This window comes from Macrotis lagotis, chromosome 1, assembly GCF_037893015.1.
Source record: "Macrotis lagotis isolate mMagLag1 chromosome 1, bilby.v1.9.chrom.fasta, whole genome shotgun sequence".
NCBI classification, from domain to species: Eukaryota; Metazoa; Chordata; class Mammalia; order Peramelemorphia; family Peramelidae; genus Macrotis; species Macrotis lagotis.
This window is the reverse complement of record NC_133658.1, coordinates 722,617,806-722,639,839: the sequence shown is the minus strand read 5'-3', so window position 1 is coordinate 722,639,839 and position 22,034 is coordinate 722,617,806. Positions and strand designations below refer to the sequence as shown.

At 31.9% G+C, this 22,034-nt stretch overlaps 1 protein-coding gene across 7 annotated transcripts in view; it reads left to right on the top strand.

Moving 5' to 3' along the window:
* The window catches only part of NBEA (neurobeachin), a 796,125-nt gene that overhangs the window by 144,421 nt on the left and 629,670 nt on the right, over window positions 1-22,034 (top strand). For 6 of the 7 annotated variants that reach the window (XM_074216034.1, XM_074216037.1, XM_074216036.1 and 3 more), the window contains exons 11-13: window positions 9,824-9,932; window positions 15,362-15,514; window positions 20,551-20,719. In XM_074216034.1, the coding sequence (XP_074072135.1) occupies window positions 9,824-9,932; window positions 15,362-15,514; window positions 20,551-20,719 (431 nt within the window). Of the gene's footprint in view, window positions 1-7,563; window positions 7,670-9,823; window positions 9,933-15,361; window positions 15,515-20,550; window positions 20,720-22,034 lie in introns of all 7 variants that reach the window. The other variant, XM_074216039.1, reaches the window with a different exon arrangement.

Sequence of the window (22,034 nt, the reverse complement as noted above, 5' to 3'; positions counted from 1 at the left end):
AAGCACTGGGAATACAAAGAAAAAGCAAAAGAATGCCCTGTCTTCAAGGGGTTCATAATCTAATGGAATGAGAAACCATCCAAATAGCTATGAACAAACAGTATAAAGAAAAATTAGAGATAATCCATAGAGAGAAGACACTAGCTTTATGGTGAATCAGGAAATGCTTCTTGTAGAGGGTAGACTTTTAATTGGGTCTTAAAGGAAGCTAGATAATTTTGGAAGTAGAGATGAGAAGGGAAAAATGCGCCAAGGACAGGAGAGAGCCACATAATAGCTGGAGTTGAGAGAGTTTGAGGAACAGTAAAGAGGTCAGTGTAGGTGGATCATAGAGGTCTTGGTGGTGACTAAAATGTGATGTATTGGGAAAGATAGGAAGAAACAAGATTTTGGAAGATGTTAAAACCAAATAGAGGCTTTTATATTTTATCATGAAGGTAATAGGGAACTACTAGTATTTACTGAAGGCGAAGGTAACACAGTCAGACCTTGAGCTTTATTTGGGATGAGAATTTGAAAACCAAGTGATTTGGATAAGAATTGGGAGAGACTTGTGACAGGAAGACCAGCCAGCGGGCTATTTCAATAAAATCGATGTGAGGGAATGAGAGGCTTATACCAGGATGGTAACAGTGTTAGAGTATCAAAAGGAATTTGTCTAAGAAATTTTATGGAGATAGAAATGACAGGTCTTCTCCACTGATTGGAATAGAATGGAGGTGAAACAGATTGAGTTTAGGATGACATCAAGGTTGTGAGCCCAGATCACTTGGATATTAGTGAACAACATTGGCAAAGGCCAAGAGGTATAAGGACTGAGAAGAGCCAATGTAGATTTGAGGCAAGGAGATCAACTAAGTAGATCTGCAATAGCCCAGGCATGAGGGGATGAGGGTGCCTTACATTGCCAATGTCAAAAGAGAGGATGGGACATATATAACTAATATTAAGAATTTAGAAATGATAGAACTTGACAGCTGATTGGATATGAAGTAATGAGAGAGATTGAGGTATTGGAATTGACCTCTCAGAGTCTTGAGAGACTGGGAACATCGTAGTACCCTTGACTTCTCAAATTTTGGAAAGCCCCGATTATTAGGAAATATAGAATATTGAAAAGATTAGTTTCCTAGGTTCCAAATAGTATTCCATTTGGATAAGAATTGACAATGTTTCGTCACAAACAAGTGTAGATTCCAACATCCATAGTAAGTAATTAGGGTCACAGCCTTCAAAACTGAATCTGGGACAGTTATACAAAACCAAACCATAAAACTGCAATTTATTCATTAAATACATGTTTAAATTTCACCTTCATTTTCTCCTTTCCATATTTGTTTTCTCAAAAGCAGTTTTCAAAATTGAAAGGAAAAATTATTCCCCAAAGTGTATTTGTATTGGAATAGTTTATTGTTTATTGATGTCCAAGTCAGAATTTTATGTGCATGTAGCATAAAATACATAAGTGAAAATGAATATACTTTAAAATACTAGCAAGTCCTAAGTTTTATAAGGATAAGATTTTAGAATTGCAAGAAAGAAGAAAGTAAGAAGCCTAAATTATAGGAAATGAATGATGGGAAGAGACAAGTTATTCCTTATCCTATCCTATTGGTTGGGGTAGTTAGCAGAACCTTTTGTGAGTCTTGTTCATTGCTTTATATTAGTTTGTTATTAAATAGGACTAAACAAATTTTTAAAAATACCATGCATATTTTATATTTTTTAGATAAAGATCTCTGAAATAATCTGAAGACTATGCAGAGTTAACACCTTTGCCCTATTTACGTTTGTCATTTTTATGCATTCAATTAGCAAATATTTATTATATTCTTGATTTGTACAAAGCACTATGCTAATTTCTGATATGAAACATTAGTAAGAATATTGTCATGGAGCTTTTAATCTAATAGAAACATTACAATAATATTTTCACTAGCTTTTTTTGGCCTGTTTCATTATTTTATTCTTTGAATCTGACTCATTTTTGCTTCATTCTTTTTTTCCCTCAGTTGATTGTTCAGAAAAGCCTTGAGAAATATTTTGAGTCAAATAATGTATGTATCATTATTCATGTGTGTGTATTTGTGGTGTATGTATAATGATTTGAAAATCTTACTTTATACAGATAGCACCTTAGCCACCTTTTATTACAGCGACTTTTCTTTTAGTTCCTTTCACATCTCAATCTTTATATTTTCATTGAACTTCTTTGTTTAGTAATAGTTCTATTTAATTAGTTACAGCCCTTTATTTGACTCTCAAAAGTATTAATTTTAAGGTTACCTATGTTCTTCATTACTAGCATTTTCCGTTTTTAAAAATATTATAGAATTATCATAGTGAATAGAAACACACTGAAATCTAAATTTACAAAACATGAAATTAAGCCATAATTTTTCGCTTTAAAGAAATATAAATGTTAGGTTTTTTTTTAAATAAGCAACTCACTTAGTTAATTTAAAATAAGGCATCGAGATTTGATTAGAGTCCCAAACTTGGAGTCAGAAAGACCTGAATTCAAATTTGGCCTCAGCTTTCTACTAGTCGTTAGACCCTGGGTAAGTCACTAACCTTTATTAGTCTATATATTTATCTGTAAAATGGGAATAATAATAATAATAATAATAATAATAATAATAATAATAATAAGACTCATTTCTCAGGGTTGTTGTGAGGTTAAAATGAGGTAATAATTGTAAAACAGCATAATTTCTGACATGAAGAAAGCACTGTAAAATGTTAACCATTTATGTAAAATGTTAGCTATTATTAAAATGCTATTGTAAAAATTCATTTAGATGTAAACTTTGAGTAATACATATTTTGAATAAAAGAAGGACCTCCTCTGCATATTCTATGAACACTGAGCCTGTCAACAAGCATTTATCAAGTGCTTATACCTTGCTTAGGCAGACTGTTGATTATTAGGGATTTAAAGAAAAGCAAAAACAACCCTTGCCCTATCCACACTTGCATTGTGATGGGGAAGAAAGCATGTAAATAGCTTTAAAGTCAATTCATTATTTTTTTCTCTTTGTTTACTCTTATTTAGGAAGTTCTGCATGTCATAGTGCTTATACACAAACCACTTTAAATTTAGATATTTAGTGAATATTTAAATTAGCATTAATTAGCCTCAATAAATTAAAATGAATATTAAAATGAATATTTAATAAACTTAAAATTTAGAATTCTGTTCACTGCATTTAGTAATTCTTTCAAAAAGTAATTGTTTTGGGGACAGATAGGTGACTCAGTGGATAGAGCACTGGCCCAGGAATCAGGAGGACCTGAGTTCAAAGCCAGCCTCAGACACTTTAATAATTGCCTAGCTGTGTGGGCAAGTCACTTAACTCCATTGCCTTAAATAAATAAAAACTTTTTAAAAAGTAATTTCTTTTTGGCATGATTCATTTTAAGATGTATATGGCAGATTATTATTGTTCAAGAACCAGGCCTCTGGATATTTATTGTTTATTAAAATTCTTTTAGTTGCTTTAGTTACTGAGGTTGGAGATATAATCCTTTCCTAGTTTTATTTTTTTTATTTAAAATATCTTTATTTTCATTATAATATATATTCAATACAATATATATTCATTATAATATATATATATATATAATATAAATGAATTTCCTAAAAAAGCATTTTTATTATTAATCACTTCTACTTGCTCTATTTGACTTTTTTTAGAGGCATTTATAGATTTTTTTTCTATTTTGCTTTCTTTGTACAGGTAATCTATTATAGTTGATTAACTCAGATAATGTCTTTGTTTACCTGTTCCCTTAAAATTTTTGTTTGTTTTTGTTTTGGTCCTGAAAGTTCATTACAATACCACTTTGGCTTAATCATTGTATGTGTATTTTTTTCACCATTAAGAATACTTTGCATTCTCTTGTTTCATAAAATTTTGATCAATTAACTATTTCATGGGACAGAAACTAAGAAGATATTAGACATGCTGAACAGAATTTGTCTTATTTAATTTCATTTTTGTATTTAGGACACCATAGCGAGATACTCAAATTATTATTTAATTTATTACAGCATGAGTAATCTATTATATGTTTTATTACATGCAATATTTTTATTATTCTTCATAGGCATTCAGGGAGGAAGAAGAACTGAAAATATGTAGCTAAAATATTGTGATTTTCTTCTCCTTCTTTGAATCTGGGGAGCCCACCCCAGACCTTTGTTGGAGCTAACTTTAATAAGAGTTGATTCTTTGGTGACCTTTGAAAATAAATATGTTGTCAAAAGTCATTCAGTTTAATTCTCAGGAAGAGAAAGGAACAGATTGTATACTGGTTCTTGGGTTAAACTATGGATTTCCTGAGAAACTTTATTAAACAGTATGTCATCTTGAAGTTCTCTTGAAGAGCCCTTGTTTCACTGTATAGGAGAAACCATTTATTGGTTGCCAGGCTCATTTTTAGAAAGTGGAAACTTTAGCCCAGACATTTTGAAATCCACTTGACAAGAACTACCACTGATTGCTAGAGAAAAGGTGATAAGACCTATACATTTTTTTCCAACATATAATGAGTGTAATAGGCAGATGTATGAATTTTGATAATAATGTATTCTCATCCACCAAAATAACTCTTCAAATTTTCCTACTTAGCAGATTGTATTAATAAATATTGATGGCAGAATCAAAAGACTGTGAGATGGGATCATTTATCATTAGTGAGGATTAATTTAGTCTGGTGTCATTCCTAATGCCTAGCTGAGATGTGATGAGGGGAAAAAGTATTTAGATTTGGGTAGAGGGAAGCAAAAGAATAAGAAGTAACTGTTGTCCATGAGACCCTTTGGGATAAGATAGCACTAAATGGGAGCCTTCTATGCCTGCTATATACTTTAATGATATGTGATTTATTGATGTGAATATTCTTACACTAATGAAGATTGCAAATTCTTCCATACATTTTGTATATTGACTGTATGAGTTTCCTATACTCATTCTGTGAGTTGAGGATTCCTAACATCTTGTGACCAAAATATATCCCCCAACACCAAACTATGACCTTTAGCCTGTCTGTGATCAGTCATTGAGTGTTGGGTTCCAAATATGCGTAGGTTTACTTTCCAATGTAGCATGTAATCATGTAATCAAAACTTTTCCAACTTAGCTGGATCTGCCAGAATTGTGGAGTAGTGAAATGATTGCCAGATTTAAATTCAAAACCTAGTTTTCCATCTCAGCCTTCCCATTTATTAATGGTGTGACTTTGGGCAAGTGACTTTCCTCTGGATTTGAATTATTTAAACTTTCAAATGAAAGCATTGGATAATGGATATACAGCATTCCTTCCTCCACCAATCTTATCTGTGATTCACTGGAATAGCTTTAAAAAATTGAATATCTCTTCATTAAAGTATTTTTTATGTCAGGTATAGCAGGCATATATGCGCATCATTAAATGTTTTTATCAAATGCAAAAAACTACATATCTGTAAATCAAGATTACATATATCTTGATTTTCCGTTTTATCAGTAGAAAAGATGATTGTGTATCCCTTTGTAGGTTACCATTCTGGTCAGCTACATAAACATGGATTCTACCACCATGGAATTCTTGTCAGTCAGTCCCCTTTAAATTTTTAGATTAAAGTGGCTGAAGAAACATCTGGTTAACTAATGAAAGGCCTAGAGCTGAGTTGTCAAACTTAGTGCCTGCAAAACACCTTAAGTGAGAGTATGAGCTACATTAAAATGTTGTTAGGATATGTTTAGGAAAACAAATAAAAAATACAACACAATGTTAATTTGTGTTTTTTCTAGGGTCAGTTTGATTCTACTGATGTAGAATTCTCTAAGCATCAGTGCCAGCATCTGCTTACTGCTGAGAATACAAAGAAAAAAATAACCATGATTTTAAGAGTAAGAAAAGGACAGCGAAAGCAAATGAATTATTTTCTCTGGTAGTGAACTACTTTAAGATAGTTGTCTTCAGTATGGTCCCTTGTGATGTATTCATCTAAAATTGAGGACAACATATAGTTATCAATACTTGTTTTAAGTCTTTCTTTCATTATTGAACTGTTAACGAATCTTTTGCAATTATATAAACTTTCAAAAGAATTGAGTAATTGGGGGAAAATTTTTCTTCAATGTTATGTAACCTAGTCGTGCTGTCTTTCTTCTTGATGGTACCTTAGTAGGCAGTAGAATAGAAGGCATCAGGTAATTCCTCAGATCAGTTCATTCTCACATTCTAGAGAGTAGAATATGTATATGTTACCTAACAATTTTTCTAAAGCATTTATTAGTGCTGAAGCTAATTGGACATTCTGCATATAACAAAGTAAAGCTTAATTGTGTTTCCCCTCTTCCTTTTGCCTACAGTATTTGAATTCCCTTTGAAACTTTTTATTCCAAACTTAAAGAATTTACTGATCAATTATCTATTACTCTAGTAGATTTGATCAGTCTTAAAAATGACTTTAAGCTTCTAAATATATTTAAAAAGGAGAAATCACAAATATCATAATTCATTTTAATGAGTTTCTCTCCATTTAAAAATTAAATAGCATCTGTTGAGGTGTTCTCTCTATACTACTTACCAGTAGCAATTCAAAAAGCAAATTAAACAGTTTTTCTGCCCTTTAGCAGCTTTCTTCATATTATTACTGACATTGATTTCTTATTTAAGTCAAAAGGTTTACAAATGCATTTTTTTCCATAGTATTTTGTTTCATGTAATAATTGAGAAGTCAACATTTCCTCAAGCTCTGGAGATTATGGTTACCATGTGTAAAATTTATCTATCATTTCTCATTGATAATTATATTAAACAATAAAAATTTATATGAGTAATTTCTAAATAGCTATTAAAGAATCCATATTTATTAGGTTTTTAGTAGCATTAAAATATAGCTTAAAGTTCAAGTAGAACTTGTGCTTACACATAGTTTCTGAATGTTTTCTGAGTATTTTGCATGAATACTAGAAATATAATAGTATCTATGAATAATAGACTAGAGAGCAATAGACAAAGGCAATAAACAAGAAACTTGGTGGGGGGGGAGGATTGTCATTCTGTCTTCTTGATTATTCCCATGGAATCTTCCTTTTAAAAGTGTGAAATTTCAGAGAAACATTACTTCCTTACTTAATTGTAATTTGTAAAGGATTTCAGGATTCATTAATTTTAAGGAAAATTTTAGTATAGATTATGAATGCCATCTCTTTTCCTGAAGAGGTAGGTGAGAAGAAAAGAAATCCCTTAAGTAGAATTTATTCCTTTTTTATTTCAAGCCTATACTATAGCATAGTACTATCTGTTGAAAAGTTTATCAATCTTATAAGAATTAATATATTTCTTTTGCTTGTAAAACATTGAAAATTAATGTTCAGTATTGTTTATACTTTTCAACAGAATAGTATATTATGCTTATATTGGTTCTGGTTGACATGGATACTTGTCATGTGGTGCATATATGTATTTAGCTGCTCAGTAGATGACCTGATGTGTTCTAGACAGGAAGTGGTATTTAGGAGTATAGGAATGGGCTGAAGTATCCTTTATATTTGCCTTTGTATCTAGGGGAGTTGGAAATAGGCAAGAATGGAGAGAAATTTTGTATGGCAGTACACAGAATTTTGCAAGTTTTATGTGAGCCCTGCAGCAAACCGATGCATTTTAGTTACTGGTAAGTTTGTTAAATTCTGTTTGAAAATGTTCCTCTTGGAAGATGGCCATCTAATTACTTTTACTCCCACCATGTCAACTCTAACCTATTTTGAGGGTTCTTTAAAATGATATGGTATTGCTTAAATGTCCATGGGTTGCATCTATAAGTTCTGAAAGATTTTATTTAGAAAATACATTTGTCTTTTCAGTTGCTGACTTAATTGATGTTGAAGTCCTTTAAAATTCCAGGTAGCTATGTTTTAAGATTTGGGGATAAGAGATAATGAAATTAATGGCTATTTTTCTTTGTGATTAAAGTCCATGGTGTTTGGAGGTCAGATGTAATTTATTGAATGCTTGAAGAGATAGATAGTTATGAAACAAAATGAGGAAACCAATGATATCCTTGTAATTTTATAGTGATTCTGCATAGGAGAGGTATCTCTAGTATCCAAAATAGTTTTTTTGAATTATTTGATGTACCATTGTGAGACTTTTCTTGTCTTTCTTTTTGCAAATATTAATATTTAGGAACTATACTCGCCTCCTCCTACCTCCTGCTTCTAAAATTCCTAATTCACATTTCTTTGATCTCCTTGCATAGATTAGAAAATCATGCAATCTACATGCTACAGGTATAGCTAACATTCATAAAGCCTTTTCCTTTTTATTTGTTTTATTTAAATGGAAGTGATTCCTTATTAGCTTTAATGGGATTAATTAGTATTTGTGTCTTTATGGGAAAAGTCTATCAATACTTTTAAGGAGAAAATTAACATTACTGAATTGCAAAAGTGTGTAGTAAAGTAATTAAATTTTTGTGATTTGATACGATAGGGTCAACTAATAATTTTGCTATCTGGTGTATAAAACTTTGTTTTCTGGTAAAGGAGTCTTTGATTTTTTTTTTTGTATAGTATATCTCACCTATATGAAATGTATCATTAGCCTTTCTATCTTTTCTAATAATTTTTATAATTTTGACAGTCCTATTCCTGATTTTATGTTTGACTTTGAACAAAATTAATATTACTAAATATAAATTTAACAGAATGCATTGTGTGGCAACTAAAGAAACATGAAGTTTTCTTGTTTGGGTTGACTATATAGAGTAAAATTAATAAATTGTCTTATTTCTAAAATAATTTTCAACCTTTTATCCTATAATTAAATTTTTGTTTCATGTTCATTATGGGACATAAAAATTTTAACTGTATTAACTTAATTAATTTTCCAATTACTTTATTAGCTTCTTTTACTCAACTATTTAGAATGCCAATTTGGTAGTATTTAATGGAAATTTTTTAAAAAATGCATTGTAAGTGGGTTACTGTCAGAATGTTTGTGAAACTTTTCTTTTTAATTACTGATTTTCATAGTAAGAGCATGGTAAGAGTATAAAAGATGAAAACATATTGATCCTACTTCATTAATATATGAACAATTCTTTTTTTTAAAAAAACATTCTTTCTGGTTAATTTGTCAGATCATTGATGAAATTTAATGAGTACAAGTTTGCTTTTCAGTATACATTTTTATTTGTTTTTGAAGAAGTCTGATCATTTTATTTTTTTAAAATCTTTTGTTTTTTCAAATTCTTTCCTTAAAATGAATTTACATGATATGTATGTGTATGCATATAATACAGCATTATATAATCTTTTAATAATGTATTCAGTTTTAGACACTAAAGGTTTTCCTTAAAAATCATATATTTTGAATGCATTAGTATTTTATAACTTTAAAGGAGGCCTTTAAAAGGTTGCCTTTGGTAAAGGTTCAAACTCTGATGCTGTAGTTTTACAAAATCAAAGTTTCATATGTTTGAATTTGCTTCAAGTGTGTGTGTGTGTGTGTGTGTGTGTGTGTGTGTGTATGTGTGTGTAGAAACTGCATTTGCAGTATCTATGTCAAAGTTCTGTGTTCTATTGTTGAACATGGCAGCTTGACAATTAGGTGTTATCTAATATAAAGTAAGTTTGTGATAAAAACTTAAAGAATGAAAGGGATTTTTTCATATTTGTTTTTAATGAAAAATGATTTGAGAAAATAAACTTTGTTAGATTTCAATTGCTATTTAATGATCTTTTGAATAGTAAAATAATAGTATAAATAGAAATCTACTTATAATCCAATTGTGTTCATCATCTATGTAACTATACTTTGTATACAGTGCGACTCTTTTGGCATTCCTTGTTGAATTGCTGAAGAGTTCAGTGGCCATGCAAGAACAGATGCTGGGTGGAAAAGGCTTTCTTGTCATTGGTTACCTACTTGAGAAGGTAAGTAATGGTTTTTACTATGCAGCTTCAAAAATATAGGAGAAAGAATTTATTTGCAAATTTTTTTCCTATTCTCTTCTATCCAGAGGCAAATATTTCTTTCCACAGGCACACATTTTATATTGTAGAAAGACTTAAATAAGATGTTTTTGGAGTAATATGCTCTTAGGATTTTAAGGCATTAAATTTTTTTTAGTAAAATTATCTTAGAATTCAAATCCACAAAGGAACTTTAGTTCATTTACTTTAGTGTTTCATGTAGAGTAGTTTGATTTAGGCTTATCCTAGTGTGTTCCTAAAATAGCTTGCCTATTTTTCCAGAATCAATACAAAATACTTCAATTTTTAGTATTATTGATGTTACTATAGTCCTTATGCATGAACTTTTACATGAAGCAACATTTATTATTGCTTAGGTTTAATTCTTTTTTTTTAATTTATTTTTATTAAAGATATTATTTGAGTTTTACAATTCCCCCCACCCCCACCCCCATGGAAAGCAATCTGTCAGTCTTTACTTTGTTTCCATGTTGTACATTGATCCAAATTGAGTGTGATGAGAGAGAAATCATATCCTTAAAGAAGAGACAAGAAATCTAAGAGATAACAAGCTCAGAGAATAAGATATCTTTTTTTCAAAATTAAGGGGAATAGTCCTTGAACTTTGTTCAAAATCCATGGCTCTTTATATGGATACAGATGGCACTTTGTTTTGCAGACAGCCCAAAATTGTTCCCGATTGTTGCACTGATGGAATGAGCGAGTCCATCAAGGTTGATCATCACCCCCATGTTGCTGTTAGGGTATACAGTGTTTTTCTGGTTCTGCTGATCTCACTCAGCATCAATTCATGCAAATCCCTCCAGGCTTCCCTGAATTCCTGTCCCTCCTGGTTTCTAATAGAACAATAGTGTTCCATGACATACATACACCACCACAGTTTGCTAAGCCGTTCCCCAATTGAAGGACATTTACTTGATTTCCAATTCTTTGCCACCACAAACAGGGCTGCTATAAATATTTTTGTGCAAGTGATGTTTTTACCCTTTTTCATCATCTCTTCAGGATATAGACTCAGTAGTGGTATTGCTGGGTCAAAGGGTATGCACATTTTTGTTGCCCTTTGGACATAGTTCCAAATAGCTCTCCAGAAAGGTTGGATGAGTTCACAGCTCCACCAACAGTGTAGTAGTGTCCCAGATTTTTCCACAATCCTTCCAACAATGATCATTATCCTTTCTAGTATTTCTTCTATATTTGCCAGGAAGTTTTCTGTCATTAGTTTCCATTTTGTTTTGATATTCGTATGTAATTTGGTATTAATGATAAGTTTCTCTCTATTTAAATTTTATTTTGGTGAGAAAGTATTCACTTTTGATTATTTTACAAATAAAGTGAAAGAGTTTATGGATAATCTAAATTTGACAGAATTATTTAAACCATATAAACATAAACATCAAAATAGTTCAAGCAAAGCATGTATGGATATTTTACCTTATTTGTCAGTCATTTTATTTCAACTGTTTAATTAGAGTGTGCTTGAAATTGAATATTAGAATTGTCTTTTCAGTAACCATATTAATGAAATTATAATTATAAATTGAGAGTTTACTAAATAGTACTTACTTTTTTTTGGATGATTTATCACCTCACCTTTTCTCTCAAGATGCATTCTTTCTCCTCTTTGAAATAGTTTGTCAATCATGCTTTAAACTAGAAGATAAGTACTGATTTATTAATTTCATTTGCTCTGGAAGAAGTGATAATGTGAGTAATGTTATTTCAAAGAAGACTACAATAAATATTGGCAACCTGATTTTTGATAGTTTGTAAATTGAATACCCTAAGTTGTCTTTCATGGCCAAATAGTTTATGACTGGAAGTTGACATTGACTTAGGACTTTTGAGACATGGGAGATAAACCACAAAAACTCAAAATCAGTGGTTAAAAAAACTAAAGGCATTTGTGGTATTGTAAAGTGTACTTCAATAGTTGCTTAATAACATTTATTTATATTGTAACATCAACACTGTAAAGTTGTTTTACGCGCACCTTTGTGTGTGTGTGTGTGTGTGTGTGTGTGTGTGTGTGTGTGTGTGTGTGTGTTTAATGGGGGGGAAAAGCAAGTGTCAAACCATATGAAAACAGTAGAGATATGCGGCCCTGTCACTGAAACTGAAATTTTGATCTGTTGAAAAGTTGACCATGAACATCTGAAGGATATTATATTAATAGAATAGTTCAAGAACAAAAACTAGTGGGGAAAGAAATCTTTTAGAAAAGCTCTCCTGTAGAAACTGTAAGGCAATTTGACTGAGAAAATAGATTTCAAATTAGTATTTTATGCAGTTAAATTCCAATGTTACATTTCAAATGGATGAGCTATCCAAATGTAAATGTACTATCATAAAAATACTAAAGGAAAGTTAATGAGATTTCTTTCAAGTATTCATAACCAAAGACAAGATAGAAGAAATCATAGAAAACAAAATTATTTTTATCAAATGTAAAAAGCTTTTGAATTAGTGTCAAGTATAAGCTTCATGTTCACAAAGAGATCTTTGCACATTAAAAAACAAAAACATGAATTTGAGAAATTCAGAGAAATATGATAAATTTCCATGAGCTTGTGCAAAATGGGAAATTTAATTAATTGCTATCAATATTTCTCTTTAATTCAAACATCACTGTTTACATGTTAAAATGAGCTTCTTTGGGGAAGATTGTTTTTTTTTTTTAAGCATATCTTTGTTTCCTCATTGCTGAGTACTGTCCCTGGAACATGGGCACTTGTTGCCTTCAGTTTTTTCGACTTGGAAAATGATTTCACTAAACCCTTTAGGTGTGCCAGATACTGTACTAAGTAGTCTTTGCCCTCAAGAAACTTAGAGTAGATGGGGCTAGAGTGAGAATTTTTAAACAAATATATAAAACAAGCTATCTATAGGATAAATAGGAAAAAATTAAAAGAAAGAAAGCACTGGAATTTAGACAAGTTAGACAAAGCTTCCTGTAGAAGATGGCTTGTATGGCTTTGTTTTGCTGTTTTTATTTCTAACTGACCAACTATGAACATAAACATAATTGGATCTTAAATTTGATGTCTGTTAATTGTGTGACTAAATATATGGACTACTATTGAATTATCATTTGTGCCTATTCCCTTCTATTACCTTTTTCAAATACACTGTTTATCAATGTGTGGATTATTATGAAAATTTGGTAGAAATAAGAAAGTGTGCATATTTAGTTTACATATCATTAAGGCATTCTCAGTAATTTTGTTTTGGTAATAGAAGAGTCCAAATCTCTCCCCGCCCCCCCAAGCATTAGATAGCCTACCTTCTTTCCAATGCTTTGATTAATCTATCCCTTCCAACTGACTCAAAATTCATCTTCTCTAGCATGTTTCTCCATTGAACATTTTTTCGTTTCAGCCAGTTATGTACTATTTCTATTTCTAATGCAGATCTTCAGGATCTAAATGTGCTGTTTCCCTTGGCATTGACACACATCAAAGTGCTTATCATAAAAAAATCTTTATAGATGTCTCCTTTTTGCCGTGTTCTTCCTGTTTCATCTTTCATGTCCCAGTTCTAAATTTGTGTGCCTGTAGCTTCCACATTCATGTAATTTAAAAAAAGATATTTACTATTTGAGGTGTTTTATAGAGTCCTTGATTATGTTATCTTCCTTAAGAAAAGATTTATTTCTTGTTCTTTTGCCCTTTTTTTTTAGCATCAACATAAGTATACATAGGTCAGGTAGGACTACCCTCAACTGATTGTTTTCTCGTTTTTATTCTTCTGATTTGGTATTGATTCGAACCCATTTGAACCAGAAATGAATCAAATTTGGATTCAGAAGTGAGAAGTAGATCATTAACCATTTGTTTCATTTCTCTTAAAAGTGTGGTAAACTTAATTTTTAAAGTTATTTGATGCTTGCTATGTTTATTGTCAACCTTCTCAAAGAAAGTATTTTGGATGTAATTATCATTTTTATGCTGATGAATCTCACATTTCCTCTTCTACCCCAGTGTCTTTGCTGACCTTCAATCTTGCTTCTCCAGCTGCTTTTCAGACATTTTAAACTGGATATCCTGCAGACATCTTAAACTCAGTATTGTCAAAATTGAGCTCATGATCTTTCCTCCTAAAATCTCCCCATTTCTACCTTAACTATTAATGTAAAAGACAACAATTGCAGTCGTCCTGGATTCCTCACTATCCCTCATACTCCATATCCAACCTGTCACCAAGACTTGACCATTTCACCTCTGCAACACTCCCCAAATAATATATACCCTTTTCTTTTCTGACAATGTCACCATTTTAATAGAAGTCCCCAATACCTCATTCCTTGACTTCTGCGGTAACCTGTTGATGGGCCTTACAACTTGGAGTCTTTCCTCATTCTAATAAATTCTCCATTCAGATTTTCATAGATTTTCCTGAAAATCCTAATGTCGTTTTTCTAAAATGCATATTGGTTCATTCATTGACTACCTTACCCCCACCCCCATCGAAAATCTGGTTACTTCCTTTTGCCTCTAGAATCAAATATAGAATGCTTTCTTTGGCATTCAAACTCTGTTCTAACTGGCTGCCCCTACCTTTCCAGTCTTCTTACAATTACTCACCAACATGTACTCCTCAGTCCAGTGACCATTCTCTCTGGCTGTATTTCATGCCTGGAATGCTCGTTGCTCCCCTCTGACTACTGACCTCCCTGGCTTCTTTTAAGTCCTTAAATAAAATCCCTTGACCTATTGGAAACCTTCCCAATTCCCCCAGGTTTTTCCTCTTTTAATGTGCCTAGCCATAATTGGCACTTAATAAAAAGTTTGCTGAATTAAATTGATTTATTGTATGAATCTTTTGATTTTTCTTGTTGCTTATTCCTTAGCCTTGTTTTCCCATCTCTCCTCTCCTCCCCTCCCCTCCCCTCCCCTCCCCTCCCCTCCTCTATTCACCTATGCCTGCCTTTTTTAAAAGTCATTCATTATCAAGGTATTTCTTATTTCACAAAAACCAATATTTAGCGAGCTCCATTCAGTCATTAAATGTTTTTCCCATAATTTTGTTTTCTGATTTGAAAATGAAACTTTCTTTTTGCCTTTTTTATTTCACTTTTTCAAACTGTATTGAATGTACATAGGTACACATATATGTATACATATTTGCATATAGACTGTCTCAAAAATAATTTTCTTTAGGTTTTAGCATCATCTTTAACCAAATTGAATATTTTACATATCAGATCACTTTGAAATAATTAAACTGATCTTACTATAAAGGGATTATTTTTAAAAAGCCCTCAACTATATTAAAATGTGACCCAAATCTTATTATTTTACTGTTTCTAACTCTTTCTAGTGTGATATTCTGGAAATAAACTTAATTCTAACAAACTATTATTCTTTTAGTCATCCAGGGTTCATATAACCAGAGCAGTTCTAGAACAGTTTTTGTCCTTTGCAAAGTATCTTGATGGTTTATCCCATGGAGCACCGTTACTGAAGCAACTTTGTGATCACATACTTTTCAACCCAGCTATCTGGATACATACTCCTGCAAAGGTATTTGATTCATATTATCGTATTACTTTTGTTTTAAGGATATAATTTTGACTTGCTTTAATTAAAATTTTCAAACAAAAATGCTAACATTTTAAATTTACCTTATGAAGTTAAATGACTTTAAATGTAATTTTTAGCTTTTAGGAACGAAGGCTTTTGTTTTGCTTTGGCCTGTGATTTCCTCTATTTTTTTTTAGAATTGCTGATGTGGAATATTTAGTCTTCTTATATAGTTGGACAAGGTCTTTCTAACTAAAGCCTTAAAGCAGTGCCAGGATCCCTGAGACATCCAGGTGTCTGAGTTCTTCATCCAGCCCAGATGTATAAGAGGCAGGCTTGGATCCAGCTCTTGGTGGCAACACAGCACATCTTCTGCACACAATCCCATGCTCTCTTTCAAGAAGAAACATGTTGAAAGTTTTTTTTCAATCTATTTCCATTTCCTGAAGTCATTTTTTTAAAAGTTTTTTTCTTGTTTTGGGATTTGAAATAGTGTTTAGTTTATTAGATTTGCATGAGATAGTATAAAGAGCATTGAATTTAAAATTAGATGATATGGGTTTTAATCCCCATTCTGCTGTTAGCAGCTGAAAAATCTGTTGTTCCCATGGATAATTTTTCTAACCTCTCTGACTTTAGTTTCCTTATTTGTAAAATGGGGGTATATTTATAGAAACTATTTCATGAAAACCAAGGAGTTTTAGTGGATATAGAACTAACTTTAGAGTCAGGAAAATCTGAGTTTAGGTACTTCTGTTATTAGATTAAAAGGAAAAAAAAGAATAAAGGAAAACAAAATGAAAAATCCATTCACCAAAATATCTATATTAACATTTAAGGAACTGAATTTTCAATTCCTTTTCAATCTGACGAAGTAATAAAGAGGAAGAGGTGACAGCAGCCAATAATAGTTGTAGTAGTATTCTTTGAAGGAGATGGGATAGAATTATCTATTTTGTGGTTACAATAGGGTCTTCACATACAATTTAAGGATTTAATGAGTATTAGTCATTTATGAATTTTAAAATTTTATTTAAGGCAATGAGGTTAAGTAACTTGCCTAAGGTCACACAGCTAGGCAATTATTAAGTGTCTGGGGCTGTATTTGAACTCCAGGGCCAGTACTTTATCCACTGCGCCACCTAGGTGCCCCTTTAGTCATTTATGATAAAGGGAAAAAAATGTGCAATGATATTTAACTTACCTTAAAGTTTCTGGGATCAAAAACTTTTAAAAAGTAACTAAAGGATCAGGTGAGTGCATAAAGCATCAACCCTGGCATCAGGAGGACCTGAGTTCAGATTTGATGTCAGACACTTAAAAATTACCTAGCTGTGTGACCTTGGACAAGTCACTTAACTCTGTTGCTTTGAAAAAAAGCAAAACAACAACAATAAAACTAAAATTCATAACATAATTATATGTTTGGGAGTCAGCTCATAAATATACAATTAATTTTTCTGATTTAAAACCATTTTTAAATGCCTGTGTGCCCAGAATTGGTACAGGCCCTAGAGATTTACAGAGAAAAGTGAGGCAATTCTTGGTCTCAAGGAATTGAGGCCTTTTGATTCAATTTTATAGTTCTTATGAAGTAGTAAAATGGAAGTTAGATTTATTCTCTTTAGCTCCAAAGGTCAGTTCTAGAAGTAATTGGTAGAAGTTTCTAAGAAGCAAGCAAAGATTTGTTTTCAGGAAAACCTTCATTTTATACTGAGAGCTGTCCAAAAGTCTCAATTGAGGATTACCTCAATTGGAAATAGGTTTTTTTGGTCTCTTTCGAAATCTTCATACATCTAATTCTTTTTTGTTTGTTTGGTTTTTTGTTTTTGCCTAAGGTCACATAGCTAGATAATAAGTATCTGAGGTCACATTTGAACTCAGGTCCTCCTGACTTTAGGTCCAGTGCTCTATCCACTGCATTACCTAGCTGTTCCCACATTTTTAAATCTTTAAAATTTTTAGTGATACTTTGAAGTGACATGATTTTCACTGTTATGCAAGTGAGGTCTAGAGGCACAATGTATGTTATATGCAAGGCACTGCTTTGAGAATTGAAGTTATATGCTTTCTACTGCAAATTGAGTAATTCATGTTCATTAACATGACATATGAGGAGGATAAGGTGTATTTAGGCATTGTCAGAGTGTATTGATCTAAATGCTTGCTTTCTACCTTTAAAAAATTATTCTAGCCTTTTGCCTTATTATTTTTATTATAGATTGTATCACATTATTTTTTATTCTTTTTACTTAAATGTTTCAATGAGCAATTTTATTTTTAGGATAGTCCTTTTTCAAATGTAACAAAATTAAGATTAAATAAAAGTACTGATAGTTAAAAAGTAACATGTTTTGAACGTATATGAACATTACTAAATTGTTTTGTAATACCTTAAAAACTGGTTTTTTTGGGGGGGTCCATTTGTCTTCTCTGACAGATTGTCCCTTCTGTCGTCCTTATTCTCTCACTTATCTATAATTTCTTCCTGTCTACTGACGACTTTTCTGTTTTCTTCAAAAGTTCCCAGGTTTCTTCCATCCTGATAAAACCATTACTTAATCATTCCATCCCATATCTCTCCTTCATTTTATTGTTAAAATTTCTTGGGAATTCCTTCCACTTTCTTTCCTCTCACTTTCTTCTAAACTCTTTACAGTCATCATTATTTAGTTGAAATTGATTTCTCCAAAGTTACCAGTGATCCCCTAAATTGACAAATCTAATGACCTTTTTTTCACAATCATTATATTTCTTGACTTTTCTGAAGATTTTTGTCACTGTCATTTCCCCCTTCTTAATAATCTCTTTTTTTCTAGGGTTTTTTTGACCCTTTTTGGATTTTCCTACTACCTGAATGACCACTCCTCCCTTTCTTTTGCAGGATCTTCATGCCTCCTGAAGTGGGTGTCTGCAAGGGCTCCCTCCTGAGGCCTCCCCTCCCCTCCCCTCCCCTCCCCTCCCCTCCCCTCCCCTCTCCCTTCTCTTCTTTCTTTTCTCTTATGTTGTTTAGTTTGTTGATTTCATTAGGTATCATGAATTCAGTTATCATGTTTCTTGGTGATTCTCACATTTATTCCTCTGTCCTTAACCTCTCTGCTTACAGATTTACACACCCAGCTTCTTATTGAATATTTTGAACTGAGTTCAAAACTGAACTCATCTTTTTCTCATAGATGCTTCAGTGTTCCTAACTTTCCATAATTGTTTAGTCATCTTCCTAGTCTCACAGGCTTGCAACCTACATGTCATCCTTGATTTACTCTCTCAGTCATCCCCCATAACCATTTTGTTGCCAAGGCCTGTCAGTTTTACTTTTGTAACAACTCTTATATATAGATCCTTTTCTTTCCTCTAACACTGCCATCACCTCAATGCAGCTTCTGATCTCCTCTTACTGGAACTATTTCAGTTGCCTGCTAATTTGTGTGCCTACTACAAGTTGATCCCCACACCTGTCCATCTTCATCTTCCTAAAGTGCAGCCCTTAATGTCACATATCTTTCCTCTCTTCACCAAGATTACAGTATATTAAAGCCATTCCAGTGGCTTTCTATCACCTTCAGTATGGAATATAAAATCTTCTGACTTTTAAAGGCCTGTCTCTCCTACCCTTTTTCTCATCTTCTTCTTAAATTCTCTCTGGTGATCCGGTGATACTGGCTTTGCTTTCCTTTGAGTAAGACACCCTAACTCTGGGCATCATCATCACTGGCCATCTCCAATGAATGGGATGCTCTTTCTGCCCATCTCCATCACTTGACTCCTTCAAGTCCTAGTTGTAGTTTTACCTTCTATTAGAAAAATTTCCATATCCTCCTTTCTTGTAAGACCTTTCCTCTTTTCTTGATTTCCATTTTATCTTATATATATATATGTGTGTGTATATATATATATATACACACACACGTATATATATATATATATATAGATAGATAGATAGATATATATGCATTTGTACATTTCTACATAATGATTTCCATATTGCTTCTCCCATTAGATTGTGAGCTCCTTGGGATTAGGGACTGACTGTCTTTTGCCTTTCTTGACATCTCTACCATTTAGCACAATGCCTGGCACCTAGTAGTTACATGATAAATGTATACAACTAAACCTATAACAGAATTACTATCATCACAACTATCTGGTGCTAAGAAAAAATAGAGAACTTCATTTGAGGAGTATCTAAACAATTATATGCAAAAGAACAGTTTTTAATGCATGATTAAAAAAAGTGGAGGGAATGATTAGCAAAATAAAGTCTGGAAAATATTTCAGCACTATGATAGGAAAATGGATTTAGACTTTCATTGTGTACTTTATAAACTCCTAATCTTTAAAGAGCAAAGGAAACAAAGATAGCTTCAGAAGATATTCATTAATGCTGGTAGTCATTTAAAATAAGCTCATCCCAATTAATGAAAAAATGCAGTTAAAACAATGTTATGTTACCATCTTATAGTCCTCCGCTTGGCAAAAAAAAAAATTTATGTATTTCGTAGAAATACATATATATTATTATGGCTCTTGAATTGAAAAATCATACAAGTCTTTGAAAAACAATCTAGTGGTGAATAGTAATAATTACAGAAACAATCTTGTTCTCTTACCAGTAATTCTTTTGTTGAAAATATGCCCCAAAAGATTTGTTGAGGGAGCAAAGAGGAAAAAAATATTTTCATACAATGCCAAAGCGATATTATTTGTTATTATTACAAAAATGTGGGAAAATAAAATTATCTAGTGGTGGAAGAATTTTCAAATGAATTGAAGTAGATCAATGTAATAGAAATAACTCAATCATTATACATAGACTGTATAAAAGGAAAATTGAATGGGAAATATAAAACCAAATATTTTGAAGGAGATTTCTTGGGATAATGCAATATTGTGTTCAACTTTATTTAAATTTTAATATTTAAAATATATACTTATAATTAACTTAAAATGACCATTTGCATTAAATAACTATTCATTCTTCTCCTTTCAGTTTCCTTGCTTCATATGCATTCATATTATGTGTTATTATTTATTAGGTTCAGCTTTCTTTGTATACCTATTTATCTGCTGAATTTATTGGAACTGCTACCATCTACACTACCATACGCAGAGTTGGAACAGTATTACAGCTTATGCACACATTGAAATATTACTATTGGGTTATTAATCCTGCTGATAGCAGTGGCATTACTCCTAAAGGATTAGGTAAGTACAGTACTATAACAGTAACAGTTTGCATTTTACTTATATAAGATATATTATTAAATGCTATCTCACCTTATAGGTTAATACTGCCTTGGAAGTATAGAGTCTAGGTGAATGTTTTGTTAAATGAAGGAATGGTATATTGAGAATTGATGTTCAGTGAAGAAATCAATTTTTTTTTTGTAACACTATTATGAAGAGATTATCAAGGAAATTAGCTGTTAAAGTGAATGGAGCATAGGACTTGGAATTTGGAAGACAGGAGTTGAAAAAAATGCCTTAGTAGCTACATGTAGGTAGCTGAATGAATCATTTAAACTTTGTATGCCTGTAAAATCAGGACAGTTCTTTATTTGTTTTTAGAAAGATTTTATTTATTTTGATACAATTTTCCACCCATTCTTGCTTCGCTCCCCCCCACCCCCCACAGAAGGCATTCTATTAGTCTTTACATTGTTTCCATGGTATACATTGATCTCAGTTGAATGCGATGAGGAAGAAATCATATCTTTAAGGAAGAAAAATAAAGTATAAGAAATAGCAAAATTACATAATGACAACTTTTATTTTTTTTCCCTAAATTGAAGTCTTTGGTCGTTGTTCAAATTTCACAATTTCTTTCTCTGGATACAGATGGTATTCTCCATTGCAGATAGCCCAAAATTCAGGACAATTCTTGTACCTACTCCCAGAGTGTTTGTATGAATATAATGAAATAACATTTGTATGGAGAGCTTTGCAAACTTTAAAAATATATAGTCATATTTTGCTATTTGTTTCCCCCAATACTTCAGCAATTTTTAAAAATAGGCATTTCAATGAATTATTCTGTTAAGTTTATTAGTGCTTTGCTTTTCTCTCCATAATATTTTTCTATCATTATATTCTATTGTAATCATTCAAAAGGGTTAAGTTTTAGAATCTTACTGAAATATAATGTTCAATATATATTATAGTCTTTCTTTTATAAAAGCTACCACAGATCTCATCAGCCATTCTCTCTTCTGTTGCTTTTGATGGGATGCATTGTTGCATGATATTTAAAGTGCTCAACTTGGAGTCAATAATAAATCAACCAACAGGCATCAAACACCTGCTTTTAACAGGGATTAGTCTAGGACCTGGTCTTTAAAAATAGAAAACAATGAGACAATATTTCCTTTCAAGGACCTTTTTGGGGAGAGATACCATGTATAAATACAAGTTATAAAACAAATAGAAATTTGTACATAATCATTAGGGAGAGAGGGCACTAGCAGATGTGAATAATCAGAAATGGCTGTGTGGAAGATATTGTTTGTGTTATAGATCTGAT